The following is a 21,853-nucleotide window of genomic DNA, read 5'->3' on the forward strand; positions in this document are numbered from 1 at the left end:
TATAGGTCACTTGAAATATTTTTTTCATACAGAAATAGAAAAATTAGCAATATGTACATCCATATCACTCGAAGAAAAGGAGACCATCCGACACTCGGTGCGTCCTTGCTGGCCACGTGGCTTCCACGCCTCGCTAGCGCCCATCGGTAGGTGAGCATCCATATTTTTAGAGCTTCTTCAGAACCAAATGGTGATCAAAGGAATACCCCTTATGCCCTTACACATGTAACTTACACAACTTTTTCTCCTTTTGCTATGGCTTATTCGGATATCTGGAATTCAAGGTAGACCATATTTTATTGTGGACTGATAGACGCAACTTACAGAAATATATAGAAGACAGAGATTGATGTTTAGTATTCAATAAAGTTATGTTCAGTATTGAATATAGCACCCGCACCACATTATATTCATTGTTTCCGACAAGCATTCAACCAATCGTTACAAATTAAGATCGTGGAATAAATGACTTACGAGCCCACATTGTTGCCCATTGAATAAATGACTTACAAGCCCACATTGTTTCCCATTGAGCCGATTACGGGGAGCTTTACGACTCCAGTGGTACCATGTCCTCAACTGACAGCCTTCTTCCGACATGTTGTGCCATGTCCAATTGCATCAAGAACTAGGGACGGATTTAGCAGTGAGTCTAGGGGGGCTCCAGCCCCCCTAGACCCCCACAAACAATGGAGCCCCCCTTGAGCCCATCCTCCATTTTTTAGGAGAAAGGAGGAAGAGGAAAGGAAGAGGAAAGAAAGGGAGAGGAAGAAGAAAACCAGTTCCCCCTTAATCTATTCCTAGATCCGCCAAGGAGCGACGTTGCGTCTCCACCGGTGAAGAGTGCAATCTGTGGCACAAACATTAGAAGTAGCAGCATCCATCTCATCACATGCATACCCATACCTGCAATGCGTATACTCACTCACTCACACACACACCAGTTATTGCTATAGAACATTGGAATTTAGATTTGTATGAAACATTGGAATTTTGTAAACAGAATAAGCATATACAAATCATAAAGCTACTCATCAGTTAAAGACAAAAAAAGTGAAACTATTTTCTATGTTTTCAGCAAGGCAGAGACATCATTTTTTTGGGTCTTCCATTGTGCTATCTTTCTCTAATCAATTTAAAACATGGCAACAAACAGTAATAAAACCTCAGTTGTATTACCGGTACCTCTATCGATCTAGAATATTACAAACATACACCATTTAGTTTAGAAGCATAAATGATAAAGAAAGAAAAGGTAATTATATAAAAATGGAAATACCTATAACTGAAATAATCTGACTAAAAGTCATCACTAACATCACGGCTTCATGCCCCCAATTGGTGTAATCCAGTTTGTTTTGATTGACTCCATACTACTCCTAGCTGGCTATAGCAAGGATTGCCATTTTGGTAAAGTTAGCTTAGTTGAAAATGGAGGCGACCGACATGTAAATTGGTTTCTTTCTCATGTGTGGCCAGTGACCTACCAAAACGTGAAACATGCATGCTAATCAAAGCCATCAGTATTCACATATACTCTGGAAGTCCTTAGCCCCTACTGCATCTACTGGGTTAAGCATACATCATTGGCAGTTAAGCCTTGAATAGTTCGGAAAACATGAATAATTAAAATATGGTGTAACAACTTGGTGTTCAATACTACTATTTCATTAGGTGGGAATGGATCTCTAGCTGATTTGGTTAGATGGTCTTAGTAGCGCTCTCCAACTTCTGAGTTTGACTATCTGTGTGAACGAATTTCAGCTTGAGATTAAAAAAACCCTTTCCTATAGCCCTTTTCTTCTTCCCATGTAGTTTCTGGTGGTAGGGGGGCTTGAGCCCCCTGCCCCCACGCTGGATCCGCTCCTAAACAAAACCTTGCTCAGAAGCCCCCTCGCTTTCGTGCTTTGTCAGGTGATTATGAAGGATCGAACAACATGGCTAGGTGTCAGTGGCCGGAAGTTGGTGGACAGAGATCTCTCTCCTGACCCGTCCTCCTGCATTTTCTGTTGGCCTTCTTCTTCGTACGCAGAGCAGCGATCAACTGGCCTACTCTTCCGACCTCCTTCCTCCTCCCAATCCGAAGACTACGGCTCGAGTAGCTTACAAAGACACGTAGTACTAGTGGTGGTAGTGGTGGCTCCAATCGCCTAGCCTTCCGAGAATGACCAATGCGAGTTTCGAGCCAGCAAACCGTGTAAAGAAAAGATAAAACTTCCAATGCGAGTTACTTATACCTTTTCATCCATAACTGATCAGACAGGGAAGGAGGATATGTAAAGAGACAATGCCACTACTTTTACTTATTGGTGACGATCATTCCATTGCACCAACCGCTTCCATAGTCCCAGATTTAAGTGCTTCTGCACTTGGCTAAGACCGTGTCTTGCGCACAACCAAGCAAGTCGGGTACTCGGATGGCTGACCTAGCATAACCTAATTTAAGTGGTGCATGTGACGCATTCTCGGTCTGTCCTATCAGTAGTGGACAACAAGATCCTCATGTAGCCAACGCAGAAGCAACAAAGGCCATGGTGTGGTTGCCCATTTGCCCATCATCTAGCGAAAGAACCTCTTTCTGCTAAGCATGCTGTGTTTGGTGAATCTATCTAGCAAGCTTGCTTTACTAATAGTTCTAGCAAACTCTTTTATTTGCTATTATCACATTGTTCGGCTACTCCATTAATTGGCGGCTGGGCTGTAGCTGTCTGAACGGCAGCCGCAACCGAACAGTGTGAATGACTCTCAATGGTTATGGTAACCAAACCGAAAAGTAGCAAATACCATTATGTTTACTTTTGAAAAGATATATGCAACAATACATTACTCCAGCGCCCTCTATCACTGCCGGTTCAAATGAGCCATCACCGCTTGTTTTAGGGGGCGTTGGATTTAACTCGATGGGGATGGGGAGGGCCATCACCGCCGGTTCTAGACCCAGCGGTGTTGCTCCATCACAAAAAAAAATGAATTAGGTGGTCGCTGCTCCGTGCGTTGCCTTGCCGCTGCTCGGGCGCCACTCCACCACTCCACCACGCTTGCCCGCCGAGCGCCCGCCGCATGAATTGGAGAAGAGGTCGCGACGCAGCGAGCTGAATTAGGAAGTGGGCAAGGTTGATCCAGCTGCCCGTGCGGTGGCTACTAAAGCCCAGTGCACTGGCTACCCGCGCGCCGCCACCCCTCGCTACAGGAGAGGGTGAGGGGAGCAGCGGCCACTTCCACCGCCGCCGCGCCGCCAAGTATCCGCACCACCGCTCCCGTGCAGCCCGCGCTGCTGCTGCTGCAGAGCACCCCACGTCGTCGCTACTGCGCTGTCCGCACCTCGCTGTAGAGCCGCTCGCGCCGCCACTGCAGCGCCTCAGGAGAGGAGCTCGGAGGGGAGAGGGTGTAAGGATCGATGGACCAAGAGGGGGTGAATTGGGCTTTTTTCAAATTTCTAAATCAAAATAAAGCAACATTAATCTATGCAATACTAGTAAGGCTCAATTCACCAACCGGCTAACTAAGCAACATACACAAGTTATAAAGGATACAACAAGATATAAAGCTAAGTAAGGTAGAGCTAAGTTATGATCTCTAGGGTCAAGCACATAAATAAATTGCATGAAAGTAAGTGCTTGAATGTAAAAAGTTGGCAAGAGACGACCGGATTTTTTCCCGTGGTGTCGATGTGTTGGCACACACCCCTAATCCACGTTGTGACACTCACTAAGAGTCTTGTCATCTCCCAAGTCACCAAGACGAGGGTGCTCACTAAGAGTCTTCGTTCACCATCCCGGCGTGGTGGACCTCAAACCACGTACAATCTTCTTCGGGATCCCACAATCAATTTGGCAAGCTCCGCAAGAAGCATCTCAATCACCAAGATCGCCTAGCTGATGCCAATCACCAAGAGTAACAAGCTAGGGCCTTCACTTGAGCAAGAACTGATCACCAAGAATGGATGCACACAAGCTTCTCCCTATATGCTTTCAGAGGGGAAGGGAGGGAGGGAGGTTGGGGAGGAGCTACGGAGAAGGGGATCGAAGGGAGGTAGGAGAGAGAGAGGATACGATCGAGGAAGAGGATGAGGGAGTTCAAAATATCTGTGATGGACATCACCACCGGGTCATAATACCCATAAATCTGTTATGACTCGGCAGTGATGCCCGTAAATCTATCACCACCAATTCGTAACTCAAACCGGCGGTGATGAGTGAGCATCATCACCGCCGGTTTGGTAGGTCATTTGCGATGACCATATATGTAGTAGTGTACGTGAAGCTACCTTAGCTATGATGGATGTGGCCTTCCCCAAGTTAGCTAACAAATTTCTATTATCCAAAGTCACAGATAGTTTCTTCATAATTTCATAAAACAGAGATGATTTATTTCCTTTTAGAAATATACTTGCAAGTATTATATATATTTGTGGGCACTCTTAAGTGTAACACTTTTTATTTTATATCTATTTGTAATTCGCCCAAGTCACCGGTCAAAATAGAGAAACAAATACTTTACTTGTACCATATTGGCAGTAATTATATGTATTACTAGCGTCAGTCTACTAGATTTTGTGTCCTTTTTATACAGTTAGTAATTAGTAAGATAAGATAGAGTTTCTTTCAGGTACCAGACGGAGAGAACCACAGTTATCTACATCTAGATGTAGGGGCAGATCTATGTTGGCGCCTACCAATGTCACCACCGGAAAAGCAGCAATGACGCCCGCAGACGCCAATTTTGGGGTGGCAGTATTTCATGAACCACGAATAAATCCGCAAGCGCACGGAATACCGCTGTAGCATTTTACCCGGGAGTATACCGGGGTGTCATTTATATTTCCGCAGGGAAGGCGGTGAGTGAAGGGATATAGACTAGTTGATGAACTTTATCTAGATGGGATATTCTCATGCATAAACAGGGGGTAAGATATAGAATATAGTAGGAGGTAGTGTGACACACACACAAACTATCCTCTTGATAAATAAATGAAAGAAAAGATAAAAGATGCTCTAGGCCGGGAGCAAGGAAGAAGTTAGAGCTCGAGTCAACTATGCTAGGCTAGCTATATCTATGCCATCTTATGGTTATATCATCAGAGATTAAAATACACAATAGGGATACCGCTATCGAAGCAACGGGAGGAGCCCGTACACCCCTGCGGCTTTATGTACCTCCTACCCTCCATACCGAACGTGGAGGATTACTAGGGCTCGAACAGGGCTGTAACCACCTGCCGGCTACCTCTACAAACCGTGGGTATAGTTGACATCCAGCAACTCTTAGCTAATCTAGACACCATGTCTACACTAGTAAGGGATACTCTAGTGTCCCGCGGGGAGCCCCCACCCTCCGGATGGACAGACATCACACTAGAGCAAACATACGAATACTGGAGCAGTTGATAGAGTTCTAAGGCCGATATGTTAACCATCACAAGCACAAGACGATCATGCAATGCAAGTATTGAACAATAATGCAACCATGTCAAGGAGCATATATCCAATAACTCAGAACATACTTCAAGTAGATATCGCTAACCATAGTCTAATTCTATTACAAACAACCGAATATTACAAGAGAGAGCTAGAGATGAACCCATACCAGAACTCTCGAACAGATCCGGCGACTCAAAGACTCCTAGACTTCTCCTAAACTCCACTAAGCCTAAAGACTAAGCAATATGTGAGTGAGGTGTGGTGTGTGTGTCCTATTCTCTACCCCCCTTATATTTATAGCAGGGAGCCACGGGGTGAAACCTGCAGAATCGACCTAGAGGACCTATGAGGAGGCGACACCTGGCTTGGTTGAGGCGGTGGGGCCCACGGGCTAGGTCGGCCGACCAGGTAGGTCAGTCAGCTTGCCCGAGGCGCCAACCGCCCCCAGCTTCGTCCAGCAGGCTGTCCTGGATCTCCTTGTCCTAACCCTGTTAGTCTTGGACTATCTTGAGTGGTCTGAACTGGGTTCTTGGGCTACACTTGATCCATTTGAGTCTGAATCGGTGCTCTGATAATTTCTGTGATTTTATGTCGGGCCAAAGTGTGCTTGCAACCTGCATATTAGCTCAAAAGCACAACTTGCATTTTCTAGAAGGTAAAAGTGTGGTTTAGAGACTTTATTGGATAAAGATGCGTGTAAGAAATGCAAACTCTCATGATTTTCTGATCAAGTTGACGTCTGAAAATGGTCGTTAGTGAGCATCAACAAGATCCCCCAAGCTATCCTTTGCTCGTCCCGAGCAAAGTAGGACAAATCAGGTTGTTGATCAAAAAATCACTTTGACTCGTACCTTACCTATCATGTCATAGTCTGGAGCAAAGAGATTTATCTATAAGCTTAAATAAGTTGGCTATCATACGTTTGCACAATTACCTTACTCCTTCATGGGGCTTCTTAGCTGTCTCCTTGTCTTGGGCTGTTGAGAGTCAGAACGGTGCATAGAGTAGTACTTCCTTTGTCGGTACCCTATAGCAAGGATACCCACTTCTACTGCAGCAAGACAGGACCCGCGTAGTCATCTGTACTACGCGGTAAAGGGCGGAGCAACCGGGGGCCACAGGTCAGGCTCTTACCTCACCGGGCCAACGGCCCCGGATCCGCTCCCCGCTCTGGGACGTGTCCGGAGACGCCACGTGTCCCCGAGGAAGGGAAGCTCCGAGCCAGCCACCGAGATCCCGGACCTCTCATAGGGGTCCGGAACCTCCTCACGCCCGTCCGGACCTCCCACGCGCGTAGAGCTAACATACCACCGGGGGGGTCCGGAGCCACCACGTGTTACGTGGGCGCAGGCGCGAGTCTTCCGCTGGAAGGCTCGCCCACCCACCGCATTCAATACGGGGGGTTGAGGCGTGCTCTGCCGACGCGGCTCGCGGGGCAGACCTTGTCAGACCTTGTCAGACCTCACTGTAGATTGCGTATTACTGAGGTACACAGTGCAGCCGCCTGCGCTGCACCCGCGCAGAGCCGTCTGCCGCATTAATTGGATACGACGGCACGGCTCTATTTCATCATGCCTCCTATGCCGCATGCTACGCAGCCCGTTCAGCTACGTGGCAGGCGACGCCGCTTGCTACGCCTGGCGCCGTCCCGACAAGACAGCACCTGGACGCGCTGAACAAGGGATTCCAGGAGCAGGCAAGGAAATCCAGGGGAGAGATCTCCTTCGCCTGCGACGCCATAATGTATGAGCAGTACGTTATTTTGTACTACATCGATGGGCCCATCTGTCGGGGACCCAACGGCCATGTATGCGCCTCCCTTGAGATATAAAAGAGAGGCGCTCGCTGTACATGACAAGCACGCTAGAGCACACTCAGACACACGCTGGACTCAGCTCCAGTCTGACCCAGACTCAAGCAATACAACATAGTGGACGTAGGGTATTATGCTCCGGCGGCCCGAACCACTCTAACTGGCTGTGTTCATCGTGTTCTTGAGCGAGATCGAACTAGTCGCTAGCTAACCCCCGAGTACTCACCCTCTGGGCTTAGGCGGGTGCATTCCGCCACCCGGCTGTGGTTTGCCACACCACGACATACTTGCTCATAGATCTGCAATCCATCTGGAGATATTTTTTGAAAGATTTTTGAAAACATGGCAATGTCCCCAGGATGACTCTTTCGAGGCACTCAACTTTTATTATCCTCACCAGGGCAGTAACTGCCTTCGGTCTTTTCTACTACTACAAAACCTTTGTGGAGCTCGAGGTAGGATAAGAACAGGGCGTACTTGAATTCCATATATTGTAAAGTCAAAGAGAGGATCCATGGAGAAACAAGTCATGCAATCTCGATCAAAAAGTGCAAGTGTATGAGTGGATGGATGGATGGATGTGGCTTACTCCTTAAGGTATTGGTTTTCTTTCTCGAATCATCCCTGTCTTTTTTTAGACATGGCTACTCCTTTCTTTCTCTTTCTTTTTTTTGGGTCATGCTTTTTTTGACATGCCATCTTTTCTCTTTTTGGGTGCAACTCAGATGGCCCAATTTGCAGGCCAGCAATAATATGAGAGAATCAGAGTGAAGCTGAGAAGCAATCATAACCATCTCAATAATTTGAAGCGTGTTTGTATCGAAGAAGACCTGATGTATAACATATCCCAATGGGAACTATATATATGTATATACATATATATATGTATATACATACATATATACATATATATATGTATATACATACATATATACATATACATAGATATATATGTATATACATATATATATGTATATACATACATATATACATATACATAGATATATATGTATACATATATATGTATATACATATATATGTATATAGATATGTATATGTATATATATATGTATATGTATATATATATGTATATGTATATATATATATGTATATATATGTATATGTATATATATATATGTATATATATATATATGTATATATATATATGTATATATATATATGTATATATATATATGTATATATATATATGTATATATATATATATGTATATATATATATGTATATATATATATATATATTATATATATATATATATATGAAAGGGACTGGAAGAATGAAAAAAATACCCAAGGTAACAGAAGTAAGGAGAAGCTGTTGGACAGTTAATCAATAACCATATTACTCCCTGCACCTTTTTATTACTCATCTGTGCAGGCCATGTGGTCACTTTGGAAGATAAGGAGCCTCACTTTTATAGAAAGCGTAACGAGCATATTACAATGGCAATGCCTGACTCAGAAAGCCAGCAATGTTTCAAGGGATCTCCCAAAGATCCAGCTCAAAACCTAGAAAGCAAAGGACTACATGTACTCCTAGCTCTTGGATGAGAATCATGTGGCCTTGATTAGAGTTTCCATAGTTTGCGCAAGAGGGTTGATTTCCATAGAATACGGTGCCGAACAACTATCCAACGGCGGCCAAAGGTAATTGAGAGAGAACTAATATCTCAATCGATTGACGTGGAGACACTGTCAGACTCAGGGCAGCGGGACTGCTCACAGGCGTGGAATATTCTAGAGTAAGGAGTAACACATGAAGATACCCTATTTTTACTGTAACTACTCGTATGGCAGTTTTAGAAGAAACTCTAGATAAAGAAGAATTTTTTTTGCAGTTGTGCTGGGCTGTGCGTTGTGAGAAATGAATACTGTCAACAAGGAGATAGATATAAATAGACTCAGGACCGTAGCCCTGCGCTGGGGGTGGGGGGGGGGGGAGCTGCCCCCTATGATCTAAAATTTTACACTAAAGGCTTTGAATTTGATCAAAATATTAGCTAAATTAGCACTGTTGGCCCCCATAGCAATGGAAAAAATGAATTCCTAGCTACGCCCTGAACTGAATGCAGTTTTGATGAGCAAAAGAATGCATGTGTGGATTATTTGGGCCTCATCCAAGTAAATTCTCCAGCCCAGCCCATTTGCCACGTCATGCTGCCGAGAAGATGGTTCCCCTCCTCAGTCCATCCAGCCGCAGACGGCCCTGCCATCTACACCGAGAAGATGGTTGCGCTTCTCCGCCCACTCTCCGCCGCCGCTGCCGCCACCCTCTTCCTCGCCCCCGCCGGGCCGCTCACTGGTTCCGCAGTCACCGCTAGTGCGGCCAGCGGCAGGCGGTGGCGAAGCGTGAGGACGAACGCCGGCGGGGGCTGGCTGTCCGGGCTGTTGGGCGGCAAGGGCGGCGGCGCGGCCACGGCGATGATGGTGACTCCGGGAACCGTGAAGGCCGGTGACCCCGTGCTGCATGAGCCGGCACAGGAGGTGCCGCCTGGTGAATTGCCGTCCGAGAAGGTTCAGGGCGTCATCGACCGGATGATCGACATCATGCGCAAGGCCCCCGGCGTCGGCCTTGCAGCTCCGCAGATTGGCGTCCCTTTCAGGGTGTGTCTAATTCTTTGCCTTGGAAGCATGTTTGTTTGTTTTCAATCATCAAGAGGACCCCATTAGTCACCAAATTGCTTTGCTGTTTCAAACAAAGTTACATTTGTCATGGTTAATCATCGAATTACAGATTATTGTTCTGGAGGATACCCAAGAGTACATCAGTTATGCACCCAAGAAGGACATTGAAGCGCAAGATCGCCGTCCTTTTGATCTTCTTGTCAGTACATTTTGCCACATTATGTTGCATTCATTGCCCATTAAACATCAGCCAATTCCCTATGCCATTGGAATTTGATCCGTTTCCTTGCGTGCCACTAAAATTCTACGCTTCCCTTGTGTGCCATTGTTTGAAATTTACACTCCCCTCAATGCCATTGATGCCAGTAAACTGTTAGATTGCAGGTAACTTGCCATGGAAATGACTCTTTTACCCCTCCCATGGCAGTGAAGTAAAATTTGGCTTGTTCCCTTCCTGCCATTGCTACCTCATATGCACTTAAAATTCTGACATTCACACTGACACAAATGACAAATGACTCACTGAGTTAAAAATGATTAACAGAAATAATGATTTACAAACGGCTGACTGGCTTACAAATGATTGACATAAATGATTATTCGCATTTAGACAAATGACATAAATATCTCACATACAATGGCTCATTATCAATTTGTCACACATTAAGAGTTTCATCACACAGGTCATATGAGTCTTAGTTTCTCATCGCATAAGTCATGCAAAGCTCATTTCACAACCACATCATACAGACCTTACAAACTGAGCAAAATAATGCCAAAAGCCAAAGCTAGATATTTAGATCAGAATTTTTCTCTTGCTTCTAGTGCTCATTGCTGGGCTGCCAGGGGCCTTGCTTCTGGTGCACATTGCAGGACAATTAGGCGGTGCCATGTTTTGCTGCTTCTTTGCCTTCCTTTCCTTTGTCTTCCCAGCCTTTGCCTTTCCTTGTGCATTTTGTTTCTCTGTTGAATGCTTGGACCCGGTGGTGCAGTTTGACAAGAAGGCAAAGGGTACTCAATGGAGAGTACCTCAGGTTGGCTGGAGTCACAATGCTGATATGCAAATTAAGAGTTTTATTAACTTAGTACCCAAAAATGTGAAAATGTACCAGTGACCAGAACAATGTGTAATCAACTTGAGTTACCTATCAGTTTGGATGGGAGAAGGCCAAAGAGAGCCAAAAGGGGGATCCATTTGGATGACTGGTTAACTCGATGGGGAATTGGAGCGTCTGTGTGTGGGCCAGTCTCGTCAGTGTAAGGAGGGGCAACAATGACATTTCAAGCTTATTTTGATGGCAATTACAGATGGAACGGTGATATTTGGGTACGAGATTGATAGTAATGGCATTGAGGGGAGTGTAAATTTCAAACAATGGCACTCGAGGGAAGTGTAGAATTTTAGTGGCACACAAGGTAACGGGTCAAATTCCAATGGCATACAGGGAGTTGGCTCCTTAAACATTTGGAACTTTCTCATGCCCTGTGCTTTTCCTTTTCATGAACACAGGTTATTATCAATCCCAAGCTTAAGAACACTAGTAAAAGAACTGCACTTTTCTTCGAGGGTTGTCTGAGGTATATATTCGAATGCTTCTTTCTGCAATATTGTCAGTTGTAACTGGCAGTTCATATCTGAAGATACTGTGTATATAAAAGCTGGATTGCATTTTACTGCATTGTATTGTGTATGCTCTAATACTTGTTTTATGGGGATGCTAGTGTTGATGGATATAGGGCGGTTGTTGAGCGACATCTAGATGTTGAAGTTTCAGGTTTGGACCGAAATGGCAGCCCCATTAAGGTACAGGCCTCAGGATGGCAAGCACGCATCCTTCAGCACGAATGTGACCATCTAGAAGGCACTCTGTATGTTGACAAGATGGTCCCAAGGACTTTCAGAATTGTTGATAACTTGGATCTGCCGCTTCCCATTGGATGCCCTCCACTAGGTGCAAGATAATGTGGATCGCTTGCAATCTTTCCTCATCAAATAGAGGTAATTGCCATTCGTATTTTTTCTTAAATATTTTTTCCTGTACAATATTGCATTTTTGCTTCTCATCTAACTGTTGCCTTTGCTCAACACTTCAACCATCCAACCAACAGTAGCATTCGTATTGAAATATGAGAATCATTACTACGTACCTTCTGATCCAAACTATAAGTGGGCATCTGCATAGTATTTTCATGACGAATCTATAGCATCAGCGTAATCTACATAATTATGTTTTTTAATCTAAGTATAAAAGTTCGACTGACCAGAATCCTAAAGGTTTTTTTGGTGTTTTTGCCCCTGCTTTGAAGTGCAATTGTGGTTTTGCCCTCATTTTTTTAGTTTTCACATTGACTTGTGAATAGTAAAGGGCAAAATCACAACTAAGTAGGGGCAATAACACAAATGCCCCAGTCCTAAAACGAATTATATTTTGGTCTGAAGTAGTTTATATGGTGGCATTCTAGAACTAAACTTAGACGTTTTGTTTAGCGCTTTGTTTTCATCATCTTTGTGACATTCTTGAACTTCTAATTCTTGTCATTTCAATGGATTACTGTAAACTATGTTATTACTTGGATTGGCTTTATATGATTGGTCCCCTTTGGTGGCTTGGAATTTTAATGTACTCGAAGAAATAAACTATCAGAAGGAACCATATGATAGATTCAGCATCATTGTGTCGTGTAGTTTATGGTTTCAGAACCAAAATGAGTATGCAACCTTTTGTGATATAATACTTTCTATATTAAATTCCATATATCTGTATCAAAGATAGATTGGTGGGTGGTCAAAGGTGAGTCAGTTGGACTATAGACTTTTGGAAAGATTTGGTATGGTGAAGGTGGTCTTAAGAGAGAATATAGAAAACGATTGATACTTAGTAGTAGCACTAACCAAAAATACACTTTACAAATGACAAGAATTTTCTAGACAAATACGATCTCATGAGACTTTGTTGCCCCTCAAAAATAAATAATTTCCGATGTCTCTTGCAGGCATTTAGACGGCTCCATACAATCAGGGCAACAGAATGATTACTTTCCTTCAATCATTCTTACTAGGAAGGCTACAGAACTTGGAGAACTTTTTCAGAGGCATTAATTTGCAGGTCGTATTTAAAAATATAGAAGAGCTTTCAGATGATAAATGTAATCTTCCACTATAATCATAGCCATCAACTTAACATGCAAAATTACACTTGTTCTGATGTGTGCTCCTGTTCTTGAGATGTTATGCTTTACTGGATGCAAAGCAGATAGCATCTATTTAGTGTAATTCTACAGGATTTAAAATCGCAGAAAGGGACAGCTGATAGCCCTGTGAAAGGAAATAAGATAAATAATACAGGGAACACAACTAATGAAATTAGGCTATTGTATCCTTGACATAATAGATGCATGGAATGATGGAGCAGAAAGAACACTGAATCTGGTTGCAGTGAGCAGTTGAGGTTTGTTTTATCATGATTCTTAAATGCAATGAGTATAAAGTTAAAAGAGAAAAATGTGACTTTGACTTTTAACTTGTTAAGTGTCCATCCGTAGGAGCTGCTATGGTTTCATTTTGCATATCATTTTGAACAGACTACAAGAGAGAAACTTGTTCATTGTTTAGCATTTTCTCCTTTTATTTATGTTTTCCTGTGATATACCGGCTAATTGTGCAATAATTTGTTCTGATTTGTTTCTGTTCCGTAGTCCCATCATTGAAGTCTGATTGTAAAATAGGCTGCACTGCATGAAATTGATGGGCTATATATGGCTAGTGATAGAGAAAGGGTGAGATAACCACTCATCACTTTTAAGCATTTGCAAAATGTAGACAAGTTTTTAACTCATTTCCTGGGGATAAGAAGCTTGCCATGGACTGGCAGAAATATCACAAAATTAGGTTCTAACTCTACTAGACACCTGTAAATCTGTAATATACTAATTGAGCTACGTAGTGAGGTGGTTGAAGACTTGAGGTTCCTTTTCTGTCAGAATGATTAAGGATTAGGATCCTTCAAATCTGGCCTTGATGCAGCAGCTAACCACCTATGCACTAGCTTTTCTCCATCGTACAGGGCACCATCACCGTAGCGCAGAACAAGGCAACCTGCACATGGTCTGCGGCTTTCTTTATGTTTCTTCTCCTCTTCAAAGAAAAGAAAATTTTGTCCCTTGCCCCCACCCACTCATTGCAGAGTATCCAAACCCATAATCCATCGATTAATTAGTGCCTGGACTATAGGATTCCGCTTGCGTGTGCCATTCTCCATGCTGCTATATAGATGGTGTTAGGAAGACACATACACAGATCCAGAGCCAATAACCAGTTGAGTAGCAGAGATATTAGCAGGCTTGGCAATGGCAGCTCGTCAAGGCAGCAGGAGGACGAGGGCGGACCAGTGGCTGTTTGGTGGGAAGTGGAGGGGAACCTCGAAGGAGTCAAGGCATCCTGTTGTTCCGGAGGCTAAGCCTCCAAATCCTCCTGTCGTACAGAAGGATGAAGGCATCTGCCTTGAGAAGTCTAGAGTGCATGTGTCCGCTCTGGAGCAGAGAAAGAGCATTGATATCGTGCCTGGGAGGAGATCAATGCCGGAGATGGAGATCAACATGAAAGAAGTTGTTGCTGTGCTCGGGGTGAAGGTCATGGCTGCAGACATGCCACCGTTCATGCAGTTGCATGCCTTCCGGTGCGCTAAGCGATCCCATGATAGCTTGGACAAGTTCAGTTCAAGGCAGCTGGCCCATGATGTGAAGAAGGTAAGCGTATTGCCTATAGTGATCTGTCTTGGTTTGTCTTCTGAAGAGCATCCATTGTTCTCTTTCTTTTCCTTTGTCTTTCGGGTGAGTTCTTTGTGAAATCAAACTTCGCAAATTGCCCAATTAAGCTGTCTGTAACAAGCTGCTAGCATTGAAATCAAAACAGTCCTAATGTTTTCTGGCTTGGGCAGTATGAACCTAATCTGCTTATAGCCTTCAATCTTAAATTGTTGCTATTCCATTTACTTTGTGTTTCAGAGGACCGCTTATTATAAATTAGCTTTTATTTAATAAAAAATATGAATTGGCATCTGATGCAGTTTTTGTTTGTATCCAACAGGAGTTTGATAAAGTGTATGGGCCCACGTGGCACTGCATCGTCGGCACGAGCTACGGCTCCTTTGTGACGCATTCCCGAGGCTGTTTCCTCTACTTCTCCATGGACAAAATCATCGTGATGCTGTTCAAGACCAAGATAAGGAAAGTGTTGGCATCCTGAGCCCCTGTAATGAGATGACTTTTTGCGCCCATGATGAAGGGTTCGGTCGGTCCAGCTCTATGATATCAACACCTGTAAAATATTGGTGCCTGGAGCTGAAGAGCTAACTTGAATCATTGTTTGTGAGTGGCAACTTGCTGCTGAAGGGTGAACGTGGGGCCGTACTGCGGCGCCCTTGTTGTAGACTAAATTAACAGTTGGAAACAATGATAAAGAGTGCTTGCTTCGGTGGTGTGTACTTTTGCTGAGGGGCAGTTCTGGCCTGCCAAGCTGCAGCGATCCCGGTCAAGTTCACGTTGTAAGATTCCTGATCGGCAGATCTGTTGTCTGCATTAGCCCATAGGGAGGGCCACTGTAAAGCATGACTTGGTCACGCTGAAGCACTGTAGTCTAGCATGCTGTTCTACTTTTTTCCATACGAAATTCCAGTTGGATTTCCCTTTTTCTTTTTTGCACTAAGGGCGGCCATGTGTTCGTCACTTAATCAGAAAAATCTACAGTAGCCCTTCATGCCATCATTCGGTCAAAAGGTTGTTGAGATGCAATGTGATCCCAGATGGGTGATTGACCGCAATGGGAAGGGTGTGGTGATCATGAAGTCGATGCTGTCACGCTGAGCAACATGGGATGATGGGTAAGAGAACGATGCCGCTAATGGTATCCTATGATCCTATTCCTATCCCGGATAAGACAACGAAATTGGGCGTGTAATTTGATGCCCGTGAATCGTGATAGCAAACCATGTGACTTCATTCCATCGATCACTAAGTCTATAAATTTTGGCACTTATATTTAGCTAAAGGTGAAAAATAGCATACCTAATCAAGTGCTATTCTAAACTTGTCAAGGTAAAAAAAATTAGCATACCATATTTTAACATGCTAATATTTTAGTATCCAACCAAGAAGATAGGTGGTAAAAGTTCTTAAAATTCAGCCTAGATGGCTGGGCTGCTCTAATTTTATACAATTTTATACACTAGTTAGCATCATGATCCGTTACCAGTTACCACCCATTCTTACCAAACGAGAATGTCTCCGTGATCTTAAGAGGTGTGTGGGGTGTATTTGGGTCTATGTATGACTCTTTTCTTCTTCTATCAATATAATGATACACAGCTCTCCTGCGTGTTTGAGAAAAAAAGAGAATGTCTTCGTGAGAGTTAGTGCGATCGGTCGGCGAGACAACAAACAACGTGTAAGCAGAGAATAACTAAGATGCTAGATCCTTCATCCGTGTGGAAGTTTAGCTATAGCTAGGAAGGAGACACGTGGTTCCTCCGCAACTATATTTCCATACCGCCTCATGTTGGGATAAAAGCAGTAGCGGAGAACGAATTGAGCACATATTGTCTCCTAGAGTATAAGAGTATAAAAATAAATAGATAGATAAATGTGTAGTATATTTATCAAGAAATAAGGCATGGCAATGACCATACTTTACCATGCCAGTCATCGGCCACTGGATAAAAGCAGTAGCAACGCACTAATTAGTCTATCACCTTATGACAAACATTAACGATAACATCTGCCAACAAGGATGCAGCGGAATAATAACAATCACATGCACAAAAAACACAACAATTTACATGGAAAAACCTTCTTAATGTGAGGAGTAAAAACTCACGAGCCTATCCACTCTAAGCTTCCACTATAATTAACAAATGATTACAAGTATTCTCAAGGACATCTAGAAGATTACACAAGCAGCAACACATTCACCATGATGCAAACTTATCAATAACAATTACCACAATTTGTCTAGCAAGTGGTATGCCAACTGTTAATCAAAGAAGTCACAGATTCTGCTCTCTTCGTTAATAAGTTCATTCATATCTCACAAACCACATGTCTATTGTGCACAAAATTCTAGTAGACAAGTATATTCATGAGTCCCCTAACCATTGATAAAGTTTCAGCTCAATCGGATATTGTTTCACCACCCGAACTAGTCATATACCAAACAAAACTACTATGTGCAGAAACTGCAGTCAGTCGAAGTGATAAAACCCCTCAAATATGATGTTATGCTCAACCAATACTCAAATCAAGTGACCAGATCGAAGTACTAAGTATAGAATAGGCTAACCAAGTTTGGCGCAAACCCAAACACTTTTGACCCTCCAAAAATCAGTTCAAAGACACCAAATCTGGGAGACCTCCTCCTCCTTCCTCCTTTCTCTCTAGTTGTGTTGTGTATTCTGCTCTTCCTATCTCTCTCAAGTGACGTCTTGAGCAGGGATGAGAGGAGAATTTTTCTTGTGCTAATACTTTCCTTTAAAGTGATCTCAGGCGTTGGATCAAACACCAAATCAACGATGCACAAGTATTGAACTTATGGGCGGTCTTGATGAATGTGATGAGCTCCAAATCATCCTTCCTATAGAGAGATAGCCAACATTATTATATTACAAAATTGTATTGTATCAAAAAATGATATCTATTTTTTTCCCCGCCGGCCTTTTTGTCCGGTCCAAAACCTGGGGCCTAATCAGTAACCACTAACCACCCCCCTCAAACAAGCCCAACAAGTCATCAAACCTGCTGACGCGACAGCTTAATTAATTAATTATAATTATTAATCTATCCGATCCGTTGGACCCGTTGTTTAAGCTTGGCTTGGCTCGTCACGACCATGATCTGATAACGAGAGCAGCAGGTAGGAAGCCGGCGGTGCAGGCGAGCCATGGCGCCACCGACGAGGAGAGAGAGGGCGGCGGCGGCGGCGATGTCGAGCTCGTCGGTGCCGCCGGCGGCCGGGCCGGGGGCGATCGAGGTGCAGCGCCGGCGGGTGGGCGGCGGGTGGACGAGCCGCCGGATCTCTTTCTACGCCTCCCGCGCCTACTTCCTACTCATCATCCTCCAGATCCCGCTCTTCCGGTCGGTAACGAATCGCTCGCTCGCTCGCTCGCTCCCTCCCATCTACTACCCCGAGCAATAATCACCCAGATGCTTTGCTTTTTCCATGACTGTCCAGCTCTCTTAGATTTCGGCGGCCCTGATCACCGTGTGTGCTTATGTTTTGGGGCTAGATCCATTATTTACTCACTCATGTTCTCACGCTTTTGCTGTATGTGGGCATCGAGAGGGTTGAACGCAATTTTTGTGATTCCCTGCCTTGATGTCGCACGCTTTTACACACTGATTGTGGTAGTGTTTTGCTTCCATGCCTTGTTGTGATAAACCTTAATGATCAATTCTGTCGGTGCTGGACTGCTGGTGCTTGGCGTGATTGCCATTTCAAAAACGGCAATGCCTGCGCATTGATTATATCTAAGAATTAAGAAAGTACACTTCTGGAACTGGAAACCTTAGGATGCACTAGTTCCTGGATTTTACAGTCTTTTCCAAAGTTTCTGTGTGCTGTTAGTTTAAGAGGATGTCAGGCCGGGAGCTGATTATGAAAATTATCAGGAAAAAGGCAACCAGAGGTTATTAACTCTTCCTAATGTCATTCTACTAGAATATGTATATATTCTACCAGAGGAATTTATTGTGACTTGATGAGAACCAATCTGGTCACCTTCTTCCTAGACTTCAAACCCGCTGCTAGGGGTCTTGTACATGTTACTTTCTAATGATGGATTAGATATCATTTCTCGATTAATAAACATCTGGCTCCAATTCATAAATCTTGAACTGTCAGCACCTCCGTGTTTGGCCTTATATGCATATACAACTAACTGCCACAAGGGTTCAATTTTATACATGTTAAGTGCATGATTGCAACAGAAAAGGAAGAAAAAGCATGGAGAGAAAGGTTATTGATTTGCACTGCACGTGGAGAAAAATGCCAAGTCAGCAACATAGAACTTGTGACTAGAAAAGCGTGTGTATAACTAGAATTTATTTGTGCAAGAGCAGTGGTGATAAATGTGCCGTGAGAGATTGCCTTTGTTGCGTACCTTATTGCCCAGCACATTGGTGATAAATAATCTAAAATTCATATATTATTGTTAGCTGACAATAGTACAATTTTTTTTCTTGAACACGCAAGAGAGCTGTGTATCATTGTATTAATAGTAGAGAAAGGAGTCATACAGAGACCTAAACACCCACGCGCCACACCCACTAAACATACCCACAATATGAAAAAAGAAGATAAATGCAGTAAAACATAACAAAGAAATTTAAGATAATGGTTTTAAAGATATTTGAGTTTGAGCTAAACATGGTATGCATTCTACTCCAAGGTGCCATAGATGTAAATAGCAGTGGCCCAAATTGAAGAGCAAAAAAAATGAAAACTGTTTTCTCCAGGCTTTGTCAGGCAGTAGTCAATTATGAGTACCCTTGCCTTGTCCAAATGATAACCATAGATAAACATGCTGGATTGTTCTGCTTCTTCTCCAAGCGTATTTGCATCAAACTTGGCTACCATTCTTAACTAACTGAATTGGACCAGTTTAGTTTTGAATAGAACACTAATGGCATTATTCAACCTTCTAACATCTTTCTTTAAATTTTTGTACGGACAGTGTATTGCATGCACCGGGGTGGTAATGGATCATGACCCTAGTAGTCCCTTCACAATCCAACTTGGCCCTTATTAATTTTTAGCTCAAATTTGTATAAGATTAGAGCCTGGCCCTTAGATTACCTAGGCAAAATTTTAAGGCCCTTTACCACCCACGAGTGGAGTTGCCTCCCAAGTACTACAAATCCTGATGAAATGTTGAATTCTGCATAATACATTTTCATTGTCCCTTGCAAGTACTAGCTGACATGCATGCTTTTACATTTTTATTATTAGTAAACATGATAGTTTGTTTTAGCATTTTATTTCCTATTCTTCCTGCTAGTATTCAGCCATTTGCCACTGATTCCTAGCAGGTTTTTTGATGAAAGAACAGTACTGTGGTTTGCCATCTAATGTTGAGTTATACTCCATTGAGGGTCTATCTGAACTGCACACTGAGCGCATGCTTCCTTTCATTTTAGCTTCTTGGAGATCACTACCAATATCTTGACATGAATGAAGGCTGGAATGCCTAAGGTCTTTTGTAATTTATAATTTTAGGTGGATCGGGTTGGAAGAATAGGTTTACTAGCTGTGGTTGTTTGCTTGCTGCCACATTCAGATATCACCCATAAGTCTCAAACTTGCCACTGTAGATAAAGAGACCTTTCCACAAGCATGTATCCCTTGTTCCTAAACCAGTGGATCTGAATTTTCCCAGCCCCTTTCCATGAGTAGCACTACTACCACTCCCATCACCATGATGGTTGCAGTTGCAAACTTGCAATCGTTATGACTGTTGGAGTATATTGAGCCCATGTGTATAGAGGCTCATCTAGAGGCCCATGTGTAGGTACTATATATACCCACCCTTCTAGGGTTGGAGGAATACAAGTATTATTCTCTCCAATATGGTATCAGACGCCTAGCTCTCTTCTCCTCCCACCAGCCGGCGGCGCCGCCGCCGCCGGCACCATGGCCGGATGGCCGCCGCCGCCGCCCCCTCCCTTCCCTCTCTTCCTTCCCTCTCCTCTCTTCCTTTCCCTCCCCTATTCTGGGCGCCGTTTCCCCTGCACCTGTGCCTTGCGCGGCGTCGGGCGTCGCCTGGATGGCCGCGCCGCCCCTGCCGCCGGCCCTTGGCGCCGCCCCTGCCGCCGCCCCTTGCGCGCACTGCAGCCGGCCGCGGCGCCCCTGCCTGGCCGCGCGTGGCCGCCCCTTCTTCCTCCTGCCGGGCCGGCCGCCAGCTCCCCTGCTCGCGTGGCCGTCGCTCCGCCGCTCCCCTCTCCGCCTGGCGCACTACTTGCGCCACCGCCGCTGCCTAGGGGCCCTGCCCCCTGGGCGCTGTCGCCACCCAGGGGCGGGACCCCTTCTCCTGCGCCGCCGCCACCCAGGGGCGCCGCCCAGGCCCCTGGGCTGCTGCTCCCCTGGGCGGCGCCCCCTCCCCTGCCCTGCGCCCTCCACTGGGCCGCCCCACCCGACCTAGATGTAGGCCCATGGGCCTCGGGCTGGGGGTAGGCCCGGGCCAGGGCCTGGGCAGCCCGGCTCTGGCTTCCGCCGCCGCGGCCCCCGCCTTGCATGTGCCGCCGCCGGTTCCCTGCATGGGCCAGGGCCAGGGCTGGGGGGTGCCGCAGGCGCGCGGGGCGTCCAGCTACATTCGTTGCAGCTGCAGCCCGAGCTGCAGCGGCCCATGGCCGCCGCCGCCGCGGCCTCCTTCCTCTCCTCTGTTGCTGGCGCCAGATCCGCCCCTGGCGCCGCGGCTCCTGGCGCGACCCGACCGCCGCAGGCCCTGTGGAGGCGCAGCTGCCGTGCTCCTTGCAGACCGCAAGTGCTGCAGCTCCGGGGCCTCTGCAGTTGCCCCTGCAGCCTCCCCTGCAGGACGGGTGGCCGGCCTCGTGTGGCGCAGGGGACGCACCACCGCCGCTAGGGCCGCCTTCCCCGTGGGCCTCCGCCCCCTGGGCTGCCGCCGCCCCTGCTCACGGCGTGGCGTGGCCCCAGGGCGCGTGTGCCTCCGCTGGCCACGCGCTGCCCCCTAGCGCTCCTCTGCTCCAGGGCGCGCCCACCGCGCAGGCCGCGCGGGCGCCCGCCGCGCACGCTTAGGCCGTCGCGCCCACAGACCTGGCCGCCGCCGCCGCCTTTGTTGCCGCTGTCGCGCCCGCCGCGCACGCCGCGCGGGCCGCTGCCTCCCTCGCCGCCACGTGCGCCGCACAGGCCGTTGCGCCCAGGGACTCCGCGCGGGCCACTGCCTCCCTCGCCGCCGCGTGGCCTGCATTCGGGT

At 45.5% G+C, this 21,853-nt stretch overlaps 3 protein-coding genes across 4 annotated transcripts; all 3 read left to right on the forward strand.

The window, feature by feature from the left end:
* Positions 1 to 9,398: 9,398 nt before the first annotated feature.
* Positions 9,399 to 15,347, forward strand: LOC120707155 (peptide deformylase 1A, chloroplastic-like). Of its 2 annotated transcripts, XR_005688840.1 has the most exons (6): positions 9,399 to 9,854; positions 9,985 to 10,074; positions 11,386 to 11,453; positions 11,598 to 11,874; positions 12,870 to 14,621; positions 14,962 to 15,347. XR_005688840.1 is itself a non-coding variant. In XM_039991969.1 (5 exons), the coding sequence occupies exons 1-4, from the start codon at positions 9,405 to 9,407 to the stop codon at positions 11,836 to 11,838; spliced, it is 849 nt and encodes a 282-aa protein (XP_039847903.1). In that variant the 5' UTR covers positions 9,399 to 9,404; the 3' UTR covers positions 11,839 to 11,874; positions 14,962 to 15,347. The 2 variants fall into 2 exon arrangements, 1 of the variants encoding a protein (XP_039847903.1); XM_039991969.1 differs by lacking the exon at positions 12,870 to 14,621.
* On the forward strand, positions 14,223 to 15,120 carry LOC120709861. Its single transcript, XM_039995496.1, has 2 exons — positions 14,223 to 14,621; positions 14,962 to 15,120. The coding sequence occupies exons 1-2, from the start codon at positions 14,223 to 14,225 to the stop codon at positions 15,118 to 15,120; spliced, it is 558 nt and encodes a 185-aa protein (XP_039851430.1).
* A 5,724-nt stretch (positions 15,348 to 21,071) lies between the features above and the next one.
* On the forward strand, positions 21,072 to 21,611 carry LOC120709863 (transcription initiation factor TFIID subunit 4-like). Its single transcript, XM_039995498.1, has one exon. It carries the CDS (start codon positions 21,072 to 21,074, stop codon positions 21,609 to 21,611), a length of 540 nt encoding a protein of 179 aa, XP_039851432.1.
* The last annotated feature ends 242 nt before the right edge of the window (positions 21,612 to 21,853 follow it).

This window comes from Panicum virgatum, chromosome 5K, assembly GCF_016808335.1.
Source record: "Panicum virgatum strain AP13 chromosome 5K, P.virgatum_v5, whole genome shotgun sequence".
NCBI classification, from domain to species: Eukaryota; Viridiplantae; Streptophyta; class Magnoliopsida; order Poales; family Poaceae; genus Panicum; species Panicum virgatum.

Excerpts from the sequence above, each read along its gene's own strand:
- LOC120707155 (XM_039991969.1), top strand. The coding sequence starts at position 9,405 with ATGCTGCCGAGAAGATGGTTCCCCTCCTCAGTCCATCCAGCCGCAGAC. Across the intron at positions 9,855-9,984 it reads AGATTGGCGTCCCTTTCAGG|ATTATTGTTCTGGAGGATAC; the intron begins GTGTGTCTAATT and ends ATCGAATTACAG. Across the intron at positions 10,075-11,385 it reads GCCGTCCTTTTGATCTTCTT|GTTATTATCAATCCCAAGCT; the intron begins GTCAGTACATTT and ends TCATGAACACAG.
- LOC120709863 (XM_039995498.1), top strand. The coding sequence starts at position 21,072 with ATGGGCCTCGGGCTGGGGGTAGGCCCGGGCCAGGGCCTGGGCAGCCCG.
- LOC120709861 (XM_039995496.1), top strand. The coding sequence starts at position 14,223 with ATGGCAGCTCGTCAAGGCAGCAGGAGGACGAGGGCGGACCAGTGGCTG. Across the intron at positions 14,622-14,961 it reads TGGCCCATGATGTGAAGAAG|GAGTTTGATAAAGTGTATGG; the intron begins GTAAGCGTATTG and ends TGTATCCAACAG.